This window comes from Bufo gargarizans, chromosome 6 (genome assembly GCF_014858855.1).
Source record: "Bufo gargarizans isolate SCDJY-AF-19 chromosome 6, ASM1485885v1, whole genome shotgun sequence".
Lineage (NCBI taxonomy): Eukaryota > Metazoa > Chordata > Amphibia > Anura > Bufonidae > Bufo > Bufo gargarizans.
In genome coordinates, this window is record NC_058085.1 from 7,761,269 (window position 1) to 7,779,539 (window position 18,271).

The following is an 18,271-nucleotide window of genomic DNA, read 5'->3' on the forward strand; positions in this document are numbered from 1 at the left end:
AGTCTATTGCTCCCTGTTATCAGACATTTCAGGGGAGAGGATGATTGTAGGACAGGAGAATACAGTCTATTGCTCCCTGTTATCAGCCATTTCAGAGGAGAGGATGACTGTAGGACAGGAGAATACAGTCTATTGCTCCCTGTTATCAGCCATTTCAGGGGAGAGGATGACTGTAGGACAGGGGAATACAGTCTATTGCCCCCTGTTATCAGCCATTTCAGGGGAGTATGACTGTAGGACAGGAGAATACAGTCTATTGCCCCCTGTTATCAGCCATTTCAGGGGAGAGGATGACTGTAGGACAGGAGAATACAGTCTATTGCCCCCTGTTATCAGCCATTTCAGGTGAGAGGATGACTGTAGGACAGGAGAATACAGTCTATTGCTCCCTGTTATCAGCCATTTCAGGGGAGAGGATGACTGTAGGACAGGAGAATACAGTCTATTGCCCCCTGTTATCAGCCATTTCAGGGGAGGATGACTGTAGGACAGGAGAATACAGTCTATTGCCCCCTGTTATCAGCCATTTCAGGGGAGAGGATGACTGTAGGACAGGAGAATACAGTCTATTGCCCCCTGTTATCAGCCATTTCAGGGGAGAGGATGACTGTAGGACAGGAGAATACAGTCTATTGCCCCTTGTTATCAGCCATTTCAGAGGAGAGGATGACTGTAGGACAGGAGAATACAGTCTATTGCCCCCTGTTATCAGCCATTTCAGGGGAGAGGATGACTGTAGGACAGGAGAATACAGTCTATTGCCCCCTGTTATCAGCCATTTCAGGGGAGAGGATGACTGTAGGACAGGAGAATACAGTCTATTGCTCCCTGTTATCAGCCATTTCAGGGGAGAGGATGACTGTAGGACAGGAGAATACAATCTATTGCCCTCTGTTATCAGCCATTTCAGGGGAGAGGATGACTGTAGGACAGGAGAATACAGTCTATTGCCCTCTGTTATCAGCCATTTCAGGGGAGAGGATGACTGTAGGACAGGAGAATACAATCTATTGCTCCCTGTTATCAGCCATTTCAGGGGAGAGGATGACTGTAGGACAGGAGAATACAGTCTATTGCCCCCTGTTATCAGCCATTTCAGGGGAGAGGGTGACTGTAGGACAGGAGAATACAGTCTATTGCTCCCTGTTATCAGCCATTTCAGGGGAGAGGATGACTGTAGGACAGGAGAATACAGTCTATTGCTCCCTGTTATCAGCCATTTCAGGGGAGAGGATGACTGTAGGACAGGAGAATACAGTCTATTGCTCCCTGTTATCAGCCATTTCAGGGGAGAGGATGACTGTAGGACAGGAGAATACAGTCTATTGCCCCCTGTTATCAGCCATTTCAGGGGAGAGGATGACTGTAGGACAGGAGAATACAGTCTATTGCTCCTGTTATCAGCCATTTCAGGGGAGAGGATGACTGTAGGACAGGAGAATACAGTCTATTGCCCCCTGTTATCAGCCATTTCAGAGGGAGAGGATGACTGTAGGACAGGAGAATACAGTCTATTGCCCCCTGTTATCAGCCATTTCAGGGGAGAGGATGACTGTAGGACAGGAGAATACAGTCTATTGCTCCCTGTTATCAGCCATTTCAGGGGAGAGGATGACTGTAGGACAGGAGAATACAGTCTATTGCCCCTGTTATCAGCCATTTCAGGGGGAGGATGACTGTAGGACAGGAGAATAAAGTCTATTGCCCCCTGTTATCAGCCATTTCAGGGGGGAGGATGACTGTAGGACAGGAGAATACAGTCTATTGCCCCTGTTATCAGCCATTTCAGGGGGGAGGATGACTGTAGGACAGGAGAATACAGTCTATTGCCCCCTGTTATCAGCCATTTCAGGGGAGAGGATGACTGTAGGACAGGAGAATACAGTCTATTGCTCCCTGTTATCAGCCATTTCAGGGGAGAGGATGACTGTAGGACAGGAGAATACAGTCTATTGCTCCCTGTTATCAGCCATTTCAGGGGGAGGATGACTGTAGGACAGGAGAATACAGTCTATTGCCCCCTGTTATCAGCCATTTCAGGGGAGAGGATGACTGTAGGACAGGAGAATACAGTCTATTGCCCCCTGTTATCAGCCATTTCAGGGGAGAGGATGACTGTAGGACAGGAGAATACAGTCTATTGCTCCCTGTTATCAGCCATTTCAGGGGGAGGATGACTGTAGGACAGGAGAATACAGTCTATTGCCCCCTGTTATCAGACATTTCAGGGGAGAGGATGACTGTAGGACAGGAGAATACAATCTATTGCCCCCTGTTATCAGCCATTTCAGGGGAGAGGATGACTGTAGGACAGGAGAATACAGTCTATTGCTCCCTGTTATCAGCCATTTCAGGGGGAGGATGACTGTAGGACAGGAGAATACAGTCTATTGCCCCCGGTTATCAGCCATTTCAGGGGGGAGGATGACTGTAGGACAGGAGAATACAATCTATTGCCCCCTGTTATCAGCCATTTCAGGGGAGAGGATGACTGTAGAACAGGAGAATACAGTCTATTGCTCCCTGTTATCAGCCATTTCAGGGGGAGGATGACTGTAGGACAGGAGAATACAGTCTATTGCCCCCGGTTATCAGCCATTTCAGGGGGGAGGATGACTGTAGGACAGGAGAATACAGTCTATTGCCCCCTGTTATCAGCCATTTCAGGGGAGAGGATGACTGTAGGACAGGAGAATACAGTCTATTGCTCCCTGTTATCAGCCATTTCAGGGGAGAGGATGACTGTAGGACAGGAGAATACAGTCTATTGCCCCCTGTTATCAGCCATTTCAGGGGAGAGGATGACTGTAGGACAGGAGAATACAGTCTATTGCCCCCTGTTATCAGCCATTTCAGGGGAGAGGATGACTGTAGGACAGGAGAATACAGTCTATTGCCCCCTGTTATCAGCCATTTCAGGGGAGAGGATGACTGTAGGACAGGAGAATACAGTCTATTGCCCCTGTTATCAGCCATTTCAGGGGGAGGATGACTGTAGGACAGGAGAATACAGTCTATTGCCCCCTGTTATCAGCCATTTCAGGGGAGAGGATGACTGTAGGAACAGGAGAATACAGTCTATTGCTCCCTGTTATCAGCCATTTCAGGGGGAGGATGACTGTAGGACAGGAGAATACAGTCTATTGCCCCCGGTTATCAGCCATTTCAGGGGGAGGATGACTGTAGGACAGGAGAATACAGTCTATTGCTCCCCTGTTATCAGCCATTTCAGGGGAGAGGATGACTGTAGGACAGGAGAATACAGTCTATTGCTCCCTGTTATCAGCCATTTCAGGGGGAGGATGACTGTAGGACAGGAGAATACAGTCTATTGCCCCGGTTATCAGCCATTTCAGGGGGAGGATGACTGTAGGACAGGAGAATACAGTCTATTGCTCCCTGTTATCAGCCATTTCAGGGGGAGGGATGACTGTAGGACAGGAGAATACAGTCTATTGCTCCCTGTTATCAGCCATTTCAGGGGAGAGGATGACTGTAGGACAGGAGAATACAGTCTATTGCTCCTGTTATCAGCCATTTCAGGGGAGAGGATGACTGTAGGACAGGAGAATACAGTCTATTGCTCCCTGTTATCAGCCATGTCAGGGGAGAGGATGACTGTAGGACAGGAGAATACAGTCTATTGCTCCCTGTTATCAGCCATTTCAGGGGAGAGGATGACTGTAGGACAGGAGAATACAGTCTATTGCACCCTGTTATCAGCCATTTCAGGGGAGAGGATGACTATAGGACAGGAGAATACAGTCTATTGCCCCCTGTTATCAGCCATTTCAGGGGGAGAGGATGACTGTAGGACAGGAGAATACAGTCTATTGCCCCCTGTTATCAGCCATTTCAGGGGAGAGGATGACTGTAGGACAGGAGAATACAGTCTATTGTCCCCTGTTATCAGCCATTTCAGAGGAGAGGATGACTGTAGGACAGGAGAATACAGTCTATTGCTCCCTGTTATCAGCCATTTCAGGGGAGAGGATGACTGTAGGACAGGAGAATACAGTCTATTGTCCCCTGTTATCAGCCATTTCAGAGGAGAGGATGACTGTAGGACAGGAGAATACAGTCTATTGCCCCCTGTTATCAGCCATTTCAGGGGAGAGGATGACTGTAGGACAGGAGAATACAGTCTATTGCCCCCTGTTATCAGCCATTTCAGGGGAGAGGATGACTGTAGGACAGGAGAATACAGTCTATTGCCCCCTGTTATCAGCCATTTCAGGGGAGAGGATGACTGTAGGACAGGAGAATACAGTCTATTGTCCCCTGTTATCAGCCATTTCAGAGGAGAGGATGACTGTAGGACAGGAGAATACAGTCTATTGTCCCCTGTTATCAGCCATTTCAGGGGAGAGGATGACTGTAGGACAGGAGAATACAATCTATTGCCCCCTGTTATCAGCCATTTCAGGGGAGAGGATGACTGTAGGACAGGAGAATACAGTCTATTGCCCCTGTTATCAGCCATTTCAGAGGAGAGGATGACTGTAGGACAGGAGAATACAGTCTATTGCTCCCTGTTATCAGCCATTTCAGGGGAGAGGATGACTGTAGGACAGGAGAATACAGTCTATTGCCCCCTGTTATCAGCCATTTCAGAGGAGAGGATGACTGTAGGACAGGAGAATACAGTCTATTGCCCCCTGTTATCAGCCATTTCAGGGGAGAGGATGACTGTAGGACAGGAGAATACAGTCTATTGTCCCCTGTTATCAGCCATTTCAGAGGAGAGGATGACTGTAGGACAGGAGAATACAGTCTATTGCCCCCTGTTATCAGCCATTTCAGGGGAGAGGATGACTGTAGGACAGGAGAATACAGTCTATTGCCCCCTGTTATCAGCCATTTCAGGGGAGAGGATGACTGTAGGACAGGAGAATACAGTCTATTGCTGCCTGTTATCAGCCATTTCAGGGGAGAGGATGACTGTAGGACAGGAGAATACAATCTATTGTCCCCTGTTATCAGCCATTTCAGGGGAGAGGATGACTGTAGGACAGGAGAATACAGTCTATTGCCCCCTGTTATCAGCCATTTCAGGGGGGAGGATGACTGTAGGACAGGAGAATACAGTCTATTGCTCCCTGTTATCAGCCATTTCAGGGGAGAGGATGACTGTAGGACAGGAGAATACAATCTATTGTCCCCTGTTATCAGCCATTTCAGGGGAGAGGATGACTGTAGGACAGGAGAATACAGTCTATTGCCCCCTGTTATCAGCCATTTCAGGGGGAGGATGACTGTAGGACAGGAGAATACAGTCTATTGCCCCCTGTTATCAGCCATTTCAGGGGGGAGGATGACTGTAGGACAGGAGAATACAGTCTATTGCCCCCTGTTATCAGCCATTTCAGGGAGAGGATGACTGTAGGACAGGAATTAGTGACAGAAATCTACACAATGTCCCTTCTCCAGTGCTGAGAACCTCCAGATACAATTACATCCATGATGTGTGACTAATTATAATGCTGCTTGTTGTCATTAAGTGGAAACATTATGATTTGCATCCAGAGGTTTTTAGCCTCTAGGTGTAAATAAGAATGATCCCATTCACTGGCAGTAAGCAGAGATCTTGGAATTGAAACACAAAACCAGTATGTACCAACTTTTGCAATTTTTTATTTATTTATGCCAAGTCTAGTGCGGGCCGTATAATAAATTCCTCCATTAACTTTGAGACTACGTCAATTCAGGAATCATCTTAAAGGGGCTGAAATAATACGAACTTGTGATGTGTTAATGAGACCCTGAGCAGAGATGTGGCGGGAGATGAGGAGGGAGATGATGAATTCAGAGTCCGGGGCGGGAAAAAGCAGCAGGGAGAGGGAAACCCTGAATGAAAGAGCGGGAGAGAGGGAAGACGGGACAGCAGGAGGTAACAAGGCCGGACGGGTGGAAACATCAAAGACATTAGGAAGGAGCCTTGGACGGGTCAAGGAAGACGACTAAACCTGCCATGGGTTCTGGTGGGGTTTCCCCGATTAGCTTATATTGGGAGATGCCATAGAGGAGCCAACAAGACTATCCCTCTTCATATCGGAGAGGTCCCCCTGCCCACAAGGGTCTAAAGTCAACAAGCCCCCAACCGTTTCTGGGAAAGCTGGGTGTCAACGACTGGCACTTCAGCTTTCCTAGACTCCTGAAGGGTGCGATTTAACAGCACTGCCAGGGCAGACACAGAGGTTCACTTTAGGCCTGCCCGGAAGCTGAACGGCCACCCCTGTAGAGGTCACACCCAGCTTTCCCAGCTTGAAACAACTTAAAAGGGATTGCTTTTTAGGCAATTGCCAGGCCGGCGCCTCACCGTAGGGTAAGCAGTCTTCTCTTTTGCCGTGCTTGAAAAGCTGCGCCTGTAACAGAGAAAAAGCATAAATAGACGCACTACACATCCCAGCAAGCCCTGCTGTAATAGCAGAGAGTGCACCCTCCAAATGTAGCCCCCCTACAGCTTATGTGATGCGAGAGATCACCTGACCTACTTGCTGGCGGTTTCCTCGCATAGCTCTCCTCATTACCCGCATACCATAGCCGGGACGGTGGCGAAGTACTGGGGCGAGCTGACCCAATTTACTCTTTAGACGCGTAATTAAGCACAAGCTGGCAGGGCGCCATGCAGAGATAACTTCCCGAGTGTTAATAAACTGCATTCCACGCGGCGTGCATTCCGTCGCTGAACGCGGGAGCGGCCACAAAGGCGACCAGGAGAAAGCAGAACAATACTCCATGTACCCGTTCTCACATTCCATTACCATGAACCGACGACAGCTAATTAATATGCGTCGGGATAACAAAGTAATTACTACTTCACAAAGTAAGGAAAAGCTGGGTGATCGACCATGATGTGGATGTAACGGCGGCCATATTGGATATCACCCAGCTTTCCCAAGAGGAAAACAGGGGGGGTAACTTAAGGGCTTCAACCAGAAGACCCATGTTAGGGTGAGGGCCGACACTTAATAGGCCCCACTGATGCTGGAGAGCACGGCTCAGGGTAGGTGGAGGTCCTGCACGGGCGGACGCCCCACTTTTCTAGAACGTCTTATTATGTTAAAGGGGGTGTCCAGAATATGAAGAACATGGCACTTTATGCACTGGTTGTGAGTGGTATGCAAGTCAGGTATTAGGGGGGCATCACGTGCCCATGGCGGTTCCCTTATCTAATGTTGCAGCTGAGTAGAAGCCACCCGACTACTGCTCACACCGCCTAGTGTAATGACAATATAGATTTGCATCTAGAAAAAAAAACAAAAACAAAAAAACACAACAACAACTAAAAACCTGCACCTGTCATTAAAACAGGCTATATTTGGGACAATTAGAGGCCATTACACACCCCCACCCCTGTTATTTACTTGAAAGCGCAATAACTGCCTTGACTAATGCCATTTACACCATGCACATCATTCTGGGAACACCCCCTTTAAATGCCTCGTCAGCCGCACTCCACCTGACCCAGGAAGGTTTTTTCGATTCCACATCCCCAACGTAGATCAAAAATATTCAGTCCAGAGGGAAAGAGTTTCTGAAGAGCCACAAGTAACCTCCAAATACCCAACACTCGTCTCTGCGCGACAAACATAGCTGGCACAGTACCCTGCTCATAGTGCCAAGTTTCAACTGATGGTAGTAGCCTGGGGCAAAGCACCTGCACAACTCAGACCCCAAGGACACAGGTGCTTCTTAAGGGGGAGGACAATAGTAGTGGATGAAGCCATGCTGGGCGACATGACTTGTGTTTCTGGGAGATACAGTATTATCCCATTAACTACGTCAACCCTACAACCTGACAATAAGGAACAGACAAGTGTAGCTCCATAAACAGGACTCTTTTTGAATCAAAGGAGTCTGAGCTGCACAGTGTCATGTGACTCTACTCTGCTGCACCAAATGGGTGGATGGCTCTCGGTGGTGGAGGCTACACGTGGCATGTCTAATGAAGCTGACAATTCAGGGGTGCATTAGATACCCATGACGGTTCCCTTTAGGCCTTATTCGCACAGTCAGTGTTTTCCATCAGTGATTTTGAGCCAAAACCAAGTGCGGGTCCAAAACACAGAACAGGTGCAGATCTTTCCCTTCTACCTTATGTCTGTGTAGGATCCACTCCTGGTTTTGGCTCACAATCACTGATGGAAATCACTGACCAAACACTGACTGTGTGAATGAAGCCTTAGGGTCCGTACTGGTGGCATGCTCTCTTTACAGAGTTATAACCATCTGGCTGGACAGCACTGTGATTGACCGTACAGTGCAAGCCTAGTATGCACATGGTCTTCAAGTGGTTGATGGTGGCTTCAGACCCAAGCAGGAGGACCATAACATCTCTCCACCACTCTAAATGAATCAGTCAACCCACTGCTAGAAAAGAATCGCGTCTACCTTTGATGATAAGGAACCTTCTAGTGAAGGGAGTTGGGCCTACGGGTTCCTATTCAAGCCGGGGAAGACCTTCTGGAGGCCATTCTGTGCTTGAAAGTGTCCTAGTCAGCAGTGGACGTGAGGTTGAGTTTATTAAGGTGTTCCTTTGGCATGGTATGTTCTAGTAATTAAGGGGGGGGGGGGGGGAACCAAGGATTGGCAAAGTTCAGACTCAACCTGGTGGTCCTTCTACTCCCACAGACATAAGACTATTGTCGGATCCCATAAAGTGGCAGGAACCTCCAAATCCATGGTCATCCAGAGGAATGAAGAACATTGTAATCTAGATCAGTGTTTCCCAACCAGTGTGCCTCCAGCTGTTACAAAACTACAACTCCCAGCATGCTGGGAGTTGTAGTTTTGCAACAGCTGGAGGCACACTGGTTGGGAAACACTGATCTAGATGAGCTCTGGTTAAATAACCCAGTATGAAGAGGCACCAAACCTCACCTCCACACAATGCCTCAGAACTATGGGGGCCTGGTGTGGATACTGCAGAGACACCTCAAGTTCCACATTGCAGATATAGGTGGAGCTTCCCCAGTACCTGCCAGGAATGCATGTCCTGACATGGGGCTAAATTATAGCTTATTACCGGTATCATTAAATCCCAACTGGTGGCACTTATATCAGATGACCTAAAAACCACCCGAGTGACAACATGGCCTTCACCTCCAGAAGAACACTTATGTAACCAGCCGCCAATTAGGACAATCATGTCCTGTCCTTATGTTGCGGTTTTATGTCTAACATACACATACATGAAGCCAGATTATCCAGTAAGGGCACCAGAAAGGAGAAGCAACTGCCACCCATGGATTATATCAGCTCAGCCAAGATGTAAGGGGGGAATCCGTCCACAAGCCTGCTGACTGTTTCCAATAGCAACCAACAAAACTGTGAATAAAATCAATAAATCTCAGGGGTACAAATTAGGATTTAACTCACAATCGGTAATGTAATGCAAGTACACAGTGACTGCACCAGCAGAACAGTGAATGCAGCTCTGGAGTATAATACAGGATGTAACTCAGGATCAGTACAGGATAAGTAATGTATGTACACAGTGACTGCACCAGCAGAATAGTGAGTGCAGCTCTGGAGTATAATACAGGATGTAACTCAGGGTCAGTACAGGATAAGTAATGTATGTACACAGTGACTGCACCAGCAGAATAGTGAGTGCTGCTCTGGAGTATAATACAGGATGTAACTCAGGATCAGTACAGGATAAGTAATGTATGTACACAGTGACTGCACCAGCAGAATAGTGAGTGCAGCTCTGGAGTATAATACAGGATGTAACTCAGGATCAGTACAGGATAAGTAATGTATGTACACAGTGACTGCACTAGCAGAATAGTGAGTGCAGCTCTGGAGTATAATACAGGATGTAACTCAGGATCAGTACAGGATAAGTAATGTATGTACACAGTGACTGCACCAGCAGAATAGTGAGTGCAGCTCTGGAGTATAATACAGGATGTAACTCAGGATCAGTACAGGATAAGTAATGTATGTACACAGTGACTGCACCAGCAGAATAGTGAGTGCAGCTCTGGAGTATAATACAGGATGTAACTCAGGATCAGTACAGGATAAGTAATGTATGTACACAGTGACTCCACCAGCAGAATAGTGAGTGCAGCTCTGGAGTATAATACAGGATGTAACTCAGGATCAGTACAGGATAAGTAATGTATGTACACAGTGACTGCACCAGCAGAATAGTGAGTGCAGCTCTGGAATATAATACAGGATGTAACTCAGGATCAGTACAGGATAAGTAATGTATGTACACAGTGACTGCATCAGCAGAACAGTGAGTGCAGCTCTGGAGTATAATACAGGATGTAACTCAGGATCAGTACAGGATAAGTAATGTATGTACACAGTGACTGCACCAGCAGAATAGTGAGTGCAGCTCTGGAGTATAATACAGGATGTAACTCAGGATCAGTACAGGATAAGTAATGTATGTACACAGTGACTGCACCAGCAGAATAGTGAGTGCAGCTCTGGAGTATAATACAGGATGTAACTCAGGATCAGTACAGGATAAGTAATGTATGTACACAGTGACTGCACCAGCAGAATAGTGAGTGCAGCTCTGGAATATAATACAGGATGTAACTCAGGATGAGTACAGGATAAGTAATGTATGTACACAGTGACTGCACCAGCAGAATAGTGAGTGCAGCTCTGGAGTATAATACAGTATGTAACTCAGGATCAGTACAGGATAAGTAATGTATGTACACAGTGACTACACCAGCAGAATAGTGAGTGCAGCTCTGGAGTATAATACAGGATGTAACTCAGGATCAGTACAGGATAAGTAATGTATGTACACAGTGACTGCACCAGCAGAATAGTGAGTGCAGCTCTGGAGTATAATACAGGATGTAACTCAGGATCAGTACAGGATAAGTAATGTATGTACACAGTGACTGCACCAGCAGAATAGTGAGTGCAGCTCTGGAGTATAATACAGGATGTAACTCAGGATCAGTACAGGATAAGTAATGTATGTACACAGTGACTGCACCAGCAGAATAGTGAGTGCAGCTCTGGAGTATAATACAGGATGTAACTCAGGATCAGTACAGGATAAGTAATGTATGTACACAGTGACTGCATCAGCAGAACAGTGAGTGCAGCTCTGGAGTATAATACAGGATGTAACTCAGGATCAGTACAGGATAAGTAATGTATGTACACAGTGACTGCACCAGCAGAATAGTGAGTGCAGCTCTGGAGTATAATACAGGATGTAACTCAGGATCAGTACAGGATAAGTAATGTATGTACACAGTGACTGCACCAGCAGAATAGTGAGTGCAGCTCTGGAGTATAATACAGGATGTAACTCAGGATCAGTACAGGATAAGTAATGTATGTACACAGTGACTGCACCAGCAGAATAGTGAGTGCAGCTCTGGAGTATAATACAGGATGTAACTCAGGGTCAGTACAGGATAAGTAATGTATGTACACAGTGACTGCACCAGCAGAATAGTGAGTGCAGCTCTGGAGTATAATACAGGTTGTAACTCCGGATCAGTACAGGATAAGTAATGTATGTACACAGTGTCTGCACCAGCAGAATAGTGAGTGCAGCTCTGGAGTATAATACAGGATGTAAGTCAGGGTCAGTACAGGATAAGTAATGTATGTACACAGTGACTGCACCAGCAGAATAGTGAGTGCAGCTCTGGAGTATAATACAGGATAAGTAATGTATGTACACAGTGATTCCACCAACAGAATAGTGAGTGCAGCTCTGGAGTATAATACAGGATGTAACTCAGGTTCAGTACAGGATAAGTAATGCAAGTACACAGTGACTGCACCAGCAGAACAGTGAATGCAGCTCTGGAGTATAATACAGGATGTAACTGAGGATCAGTACAGTATAAGTAATGTATGTACACAGTGACTGCACCAGCAGAATAGTGAGTGCAGCTCTGGAGTATAATACAGGATGTAACTCAGGATCAGTACAGGATAAGTAATGTATGTACACAGTGACTGCACCAGCAGAATAGTGAGTGCAGCTCTGGAGTATAATACAGGATGTAGCTCAGGATCAGTAATGTATGTACACAGTGACCCCACCGGCAGTATATTACTTCCATACACAGACGGTAATACGTCCGTTCAGCCGCACTGAATGTGCTCTGAAACATTTTAACAGGAAAATATTACCACAGAAAAGAAACATAAACCCCGGAGGGCGCACACATTCCGTCTTCATTCACACCCCGGCCAGATATGAGACGACTTCAGGCGACATCCTGTGCGTTTTGCTGCCTCTGGGTCCTAGAACCGGTCTGGGCTGAAGTCACCTGTTTATAGCGCCGGGGGCCCGGTCGGGGGACGCAGCTATTTTAGACCAGGCCTCGGGCCAGAGAAAACCCATCAGTCTCTGTTCCTTCTTACAGGTAACTGAGCGAATCTGTCAGTGATCAGAGGAGTGAGCGGAGCAATGCCAGGCGCGCAGAACGCGATCGTGTTACTATTTCTACTGCTTTTCTGTTAATAAAGCTCGATTATTGCGCAATGAAAAATTCTAAAACTCTCTCACATACATTCTGGTTGAATTCCTTGCTATATTTAAGATCTCTGCTTGCGGTCAATGAACAGGAATATTCTTGTTTACATCAACTATAGACTTAATACGCTCAGCTGAGGGTTTGCTACAATTGCACTCTTTGTAGAAAACCCTCTGTTAACAGCCTATACGCCTAATTATTTCTGCACCGACACACTGTACCAAACTCAGGACAGGAAACAGACTGCAGTCACTGATCAGTATAGCTTACACCTTTTAAAGATCTCTGCTTGCTCTCATTGAACAGACTCCTGACCTCACCGCCATGGGTTTGCTACTTTGTGTCGGTGCAGAGAATCCATAGCAGCACAGGTCATTGGGCATTAGAGGGCTCGGTACCGTACACCCGGAGGGGGCGCTGCGGCATTAGAGGGCTCCGTACACCCGGAGGGGGCGCTGCGGCATTAGAGGGCTCGGTACCGTACACCCGGAGGGGGGCGCTGCGGCATTAGAGGGCTCCGTACCGTACACCCGGAGGGGGGCGCTGCGGCATTAGAGGGCTCCGTACACCCGGAGGGGGGCGCTGCGGCATTAGAGGGCTCCGTACACCCGGAGGGGGGCGCTGCGGCATTAGAGGGCTCCGTACACCCGGAGGGGGGCGCTGCGGCATTAGAGGGCTCCGTACACCCGGAGGGGGGCGCTGCGGCATTAGAGGGCTCCGTACACCCGGAGGGGGGCGCTGCGGCATTAGAGGGCTCCGTACACCCGGAGGGGGCGCTGCGGCATTAGAGGGCTCCGGACACCAGGAGGGGGCGCTGCGGCATTAGAGGGCTCCGTACACCAGGAGGGGGCGCTGCGGCATTAGAGGGCTCCGGACACCAGGAGGGGGCGCTGCGGCATTAGCGGGCTCCGTGCACCCGGAGGGGGGCGCTGCGGCATTAGAGGGCTCCGTACACCAGGAGGGGGCGCTGCGGCATTAGCGGGCTCCGTACACCAGGAGGGGGCGCTGCGGCATTAGAGGGCTCCGTGCACCAGGAGGGGGCGCTGCGGCATTAGAGGGCTCCGGACACCCGGAGGGGGGCGCTGCGGCATTAGAGGGCTCCGGACACCAGGAGGGGGCGCTGCGGCATTAGAGGGCTCCGTACACCAGGAGGGGGGCGCTGCGGCATTAGAGGGCTCCGTACACCCGGAGGGGGGCGCTGCGGCATTAGAGGGCTCCGTACACCCGGAGGGGGGCGCTGCGGCATTAGAGGGCTCCGTACACCCGGAGGGGGGCGCTGCGGCATTAGAGGGCTCCGTACACCCGGAGGGGGGCGCTGCGGCATTAGAGGGCTCCGTACACCCGGAGGGGGGCGCTGCGGCATTAGAGGGCTCCGTACACCCGGAGGGGGTGCTGCGGCATTAGAGGGCTCCGGGCATGGACCTGCACCAGGTATGTAGGGCAGTGCTGATGCGCAGCTCATGTCACTACTATTTACCGCGAATTGTTTTTCCAGTTCCAGCTGCTGGAGGCTACTGAAGATGATGGCATCTGGGTCACGCAAGCCGAGGGTGTGACGACGCCCGCAGTCCTAACCTACCCAAGCCGTCACCTGACGTCTAATCACAGGGCATTAAAGGTGTACCCTCAGTCCATGAGAAGCTCCTGGTACAGATGCTGGAGATTAACTCCACGAATGCCGCTGTAAAGACCTTATCTGGTGCATGAATATAATGCAAGACTTACAGTAGAGACTGACACGTACACAGGCAGGGGAGAAGAAGAGGGGGGGGGGGGCATTGTGCTAGAGAATTAGGTATAGAGGAGGTTTCCATTTCCTAACACTACAAGTCCCAGCAGGCTGAGATGGTGTGGACCTGGTCGCTAGCTGTCAGTGGGGACTGCACCTGTATGACAGGTGTGTAACAGGTGTATGAGAGTAGTGAGCCGCACAAGTCCTGACAGGCACAGCAGAGCTCAGCGTGTCACTGCGCTGGAGACAGACCGGCTTTTCTGCTGAGGAAGCAGTGAGCGAGTGCGCGGGCACCGACCCTCAGCTAGCTTTCATCTGCTGCTGGGAAAGCTGGGTGCCAACCAGTCAGTTCCCATAGAAGTTGTCATCCAGCTTTCCCAGCCCCTTGAAGGGTATATTTATCAGGAGGCGAGTCCCTTGCGCCTTAGCCGCTCCATAACTAGGAGGATTCACCAGTCTGGGAAAGCTGGGTGCTGACAAACATAGCCGACTCTAGGGCCCTGGAGAGACATCGCTGCCCGTGTACTGATTCAGGAGTCTGGGAAAGCTGGGTGCTGACAAACATGGCCGACTCTAGGGCCCTGGAGAGACATCGCTGCCCGTGTACTGATTCAGGAGTCTGGGAAAGCTGGGTGCTGACAAACATGGCCGACTCTAGGGCCCTGGAGAGACATCGCTGCCCGTGTACCGCATACTGTTATAACTGACCATTCAGGAGTCTGGGAAAGCCGAGTCACTACCTATACAGGGTGGTCACCCACCTTTTTTAGGACCCCCAGCAGCAAATCCGCCTAGCGACAATGAAATTGGGGGGTGACTGCCATTTAGGACTCTGGGAAAGCAGGGTGACAACCTTAGACGGAGGCCATTATATTGTCACCCACAGCCCCGAGCAGCCGATTCGCCTACTGACACCGCTAGGAAAGCTGGGTGCGAACGGTGCGCAGCGCTTCACTTAACCCCTTCTGGGCCAGTGCCCGGTGGTGGATCCGCGCTGCCTCGTTACCGCCAATTAATACCCTTCCATGGGATCAGAGGGCGGCAGTTATAACTGGGAGAATGCTGTGATCATGGGGGCAGTAGTACCCGGATTAAGAGAGGGGGGCGGCCATGATGGTCTTGCTGCCCCCCCATCAGCCGGATTACCAGCAGAACACGTGGCGGGGAGGACAATCCCATCATCTCCATGACCCAATTATCTCCTAGCAATTAAAGGGCTCATCCAGTCTTATGCAAATCAAGCTTATACTCGTTTCAAGAGCTCTGCTCGCCGTCTGTGAATAGTTCCATCCACCTGCACAGAGCTAAAAACCTTCTCACCCCTGGGGGTTTGTCACCGTTGTACCCAGTCTGAACAGCCCTCTATGGACTCCAGGCTGACACACTGTAACAAACACCAGTGAGAAGACCACGGCAACAAACCCTCAGCTGTGAGAAGTCAGGGCATCGATGCAAGAATGATCCTGTTCACTGACAGCAAGCAGAGATCTGTGTGCACAAAGATAGACTAGATTAGAAAGCTGCCCAAATGTTCATTGATCAGGGATTATATTTTAGAGGGAAGTTGTCGGGCAGGAATGGGGGGGCGTTGGGTTCTGATTGGATGTAGTCGCCCAGGGGGGTCCGTCTCTGATCTGCCATGATGCCGGATTAGAGGGCTGCTCCTCTGGCTGCGAGGCGCGGGCCGGGTTTCAGTGTCAGTATCGCTTCAACGGCGGCCAAACCCTGCAGAGGAATTATCCGATTATGGAGCAGCAGGTACTGCGCCAGGTCAGGAGGGGGCCTCTCCTCCAGGAAGAGGGGCCCCCGGGGACCCCCCGTCTCGTCAGAGCCCACAGAATCTGCTGACATAAACCGGCCCCTGCGCTCGCCCCGATATTCTCCGTGCTGAAATTCCTTAAAGGGACAGTACACTAATTTCCAGACCTCTCAGACTGGCAGGGCCCAATTCCCAACTCGTTCGCAGCCCGGCCCCCGCTGCTTGTCTCGGGGGTAAACTTAATGTTTGACGCCGCTGCAGCCAATCACTGGCCCCTGCTCCCCGTGCATCGTGTCAAATGGTCATGTGACGCAAAGGGAGCGGCGTCGCACTGGAGGGAGACGGGGGAAATCAGTATAATCACCAACGAGGGACCCGCCAGTCTTGAGGGGTCTGGAAATTAGTGCACTGTCCCTTTAAATGAGTTGTCCACTATTAAAGGCCTATCCTCAGAATGGGGTCCGTCACCCTGCACCGCCACCCGTCGGCTTTTATGCGGTAGATCCGGCAGCAGAAATACACAGCGCCACCCATCGTGTAGTGGACGGAGCTGGTTACTGCAGTCCTGCCCCATAGAAGTGCATGGCAACCAGCGCAGTCCTCTACACAGCAGGCAGAGCTCTGACGCTACTCGCATGCAGCCGACTGGACGCCCTGGGTATTCTGCGCCAAATTTGCACGCGCCACAGATCTGCGCCAGGATTCACCGCCACAGAAACTGCCCTAACATCCCGTTGCATAGGCAGAATTTAACCTGATTTTGGTGCCGTGTGACCCTAAATACCCTTCAGAGCGGCAAAGCTTCAAGGTATGGATTCTACTTCTCGATTATTAACCAGTGAGACGGCGCCCTCTACAGGAAGAGCGACACACTGCACGGATCTAAGGACACAGAACTGCAGCAGCAGCGCCCTCTACAGGAAGAGCGACACACTGCACGGATCTAAGGACACAGAACTGCAGCAGCAGCGCCCTCTACAGGAAGAGCGACACACTGCACGGATCTAAAGACACAGAACTGCAGCAGCAGCGCCCTCTACAGGAAGAGCGACACACTGCACGGATCTAAGGAGACAGAACTGCAGCAGCAGCAGCGCCCTCTACAGGAAGAGCGACACACTGCACGGATCTAAGGACACAGAAGTGCAGCAGCAGCGCCCTCTACAGGAAGAGCGACACACTGCACGGATCTAAAGACACAGAACTGCAGCAGCAGCGCCCTCTACAGGAAGAGCGACACACTGCACGGATCTAAAGACACAGAACTGCAGCAGCAGCGCCCTCTACAGGAAGAGCGACACACTGCACGGATCTAAGGACACAAAACTGCAGCAGCAGCGCCCTCTACAGGAAGAGCGACACACTGCACGGATCTAAGGACACAGAACTGCAGCAGCAGCGCCCTCTACAGGAAGAGCGACACACTGCACGGATCTAAAGACACAGAACTGCAGCAGCAGCGCCCTCTACTGGAAGAGCGACACACTGCACGGATCTAAAGACACAAAACTGCAGCAGCAGCGCCCTCTACAGGAAGAGCGACACACTGCACGGATCTAAAGACACAGAACTGCAACAGCAGCGCCCTCTACAGGAAGAGCGACACACTGCACGGATCTAAAGACACAAAACTGCAGCAGCAGCGCCCTCTACAGGAAGAGCGACACACTGCACGGATCTAAAGACACAGAACTGCAGCAGCAGCGCCCTCTACAGGAAGAGCGACACACTGCACGGATCTAAAGACACAGAACTGCAGCACCCTCTACAGGAAGAGCGACACACTGCACGGATCTAAAGACACAGAACTGCAGCAGCAGCGCCCTCTACAGGAAGAGCGACACACTGCACGGATCTAAGGACACAGAAGTGCAGCAGCAGCGCCCTCTACAGGAAGAGCGACACACTGCACGGATCTAAAGACACAGAACTGCAGCAGCAGCGCCCTCTACAGGAAGAGCGACACACTGCACGGATCTAAAGACACAGAACTGCAGCAGCAGCGCCCTCTACAGGAAGAGCGACACACTGCACGGATCTAAAGACACAGAACTGCAGCAGCAGCGCCCTCTACAGGAAGAGCGACAAACTGCACGGATCTAAAGACACAGAACTGCAGCAGCAGCGCCCTCTACAGGAAGAGCGACAAACTGCACGGATCTAAGGAGACAGAACTGCAGCAGCAGCGCCCTCTACAGGAAGAGCGACACACTGCACGGATCTAAAGACACAGAACTGCAGCAGCAGCGCCCTCTACAGGAAGAGCGACAAACTGCACGGATCTAAGGAGAC

General features: G+C 50.2%; 1 protein-coding gene across 1 annotated transcript in view; it reads right to left on the reverse strand.

Moving 5' to 3' along the window:
* TBCD (tubulin folding cofactor D) overlaps positions 1-18,271 on the reverse strand; it is a 118,109-nt gene that overhangs the window by 88,924 nt on the left and 10,914 nt on the right. Inside the window, exon 9 of the mRNA XM_044296277.1 lies at positions 6,320-6,365. Coding sequence (XP_044152212.1) covers positions 6,320-6,365 — 46 coding nt within the window. The remainder of the gene's footprint in view (positions 1-6,319; positions 6,366-18,271) is intronic.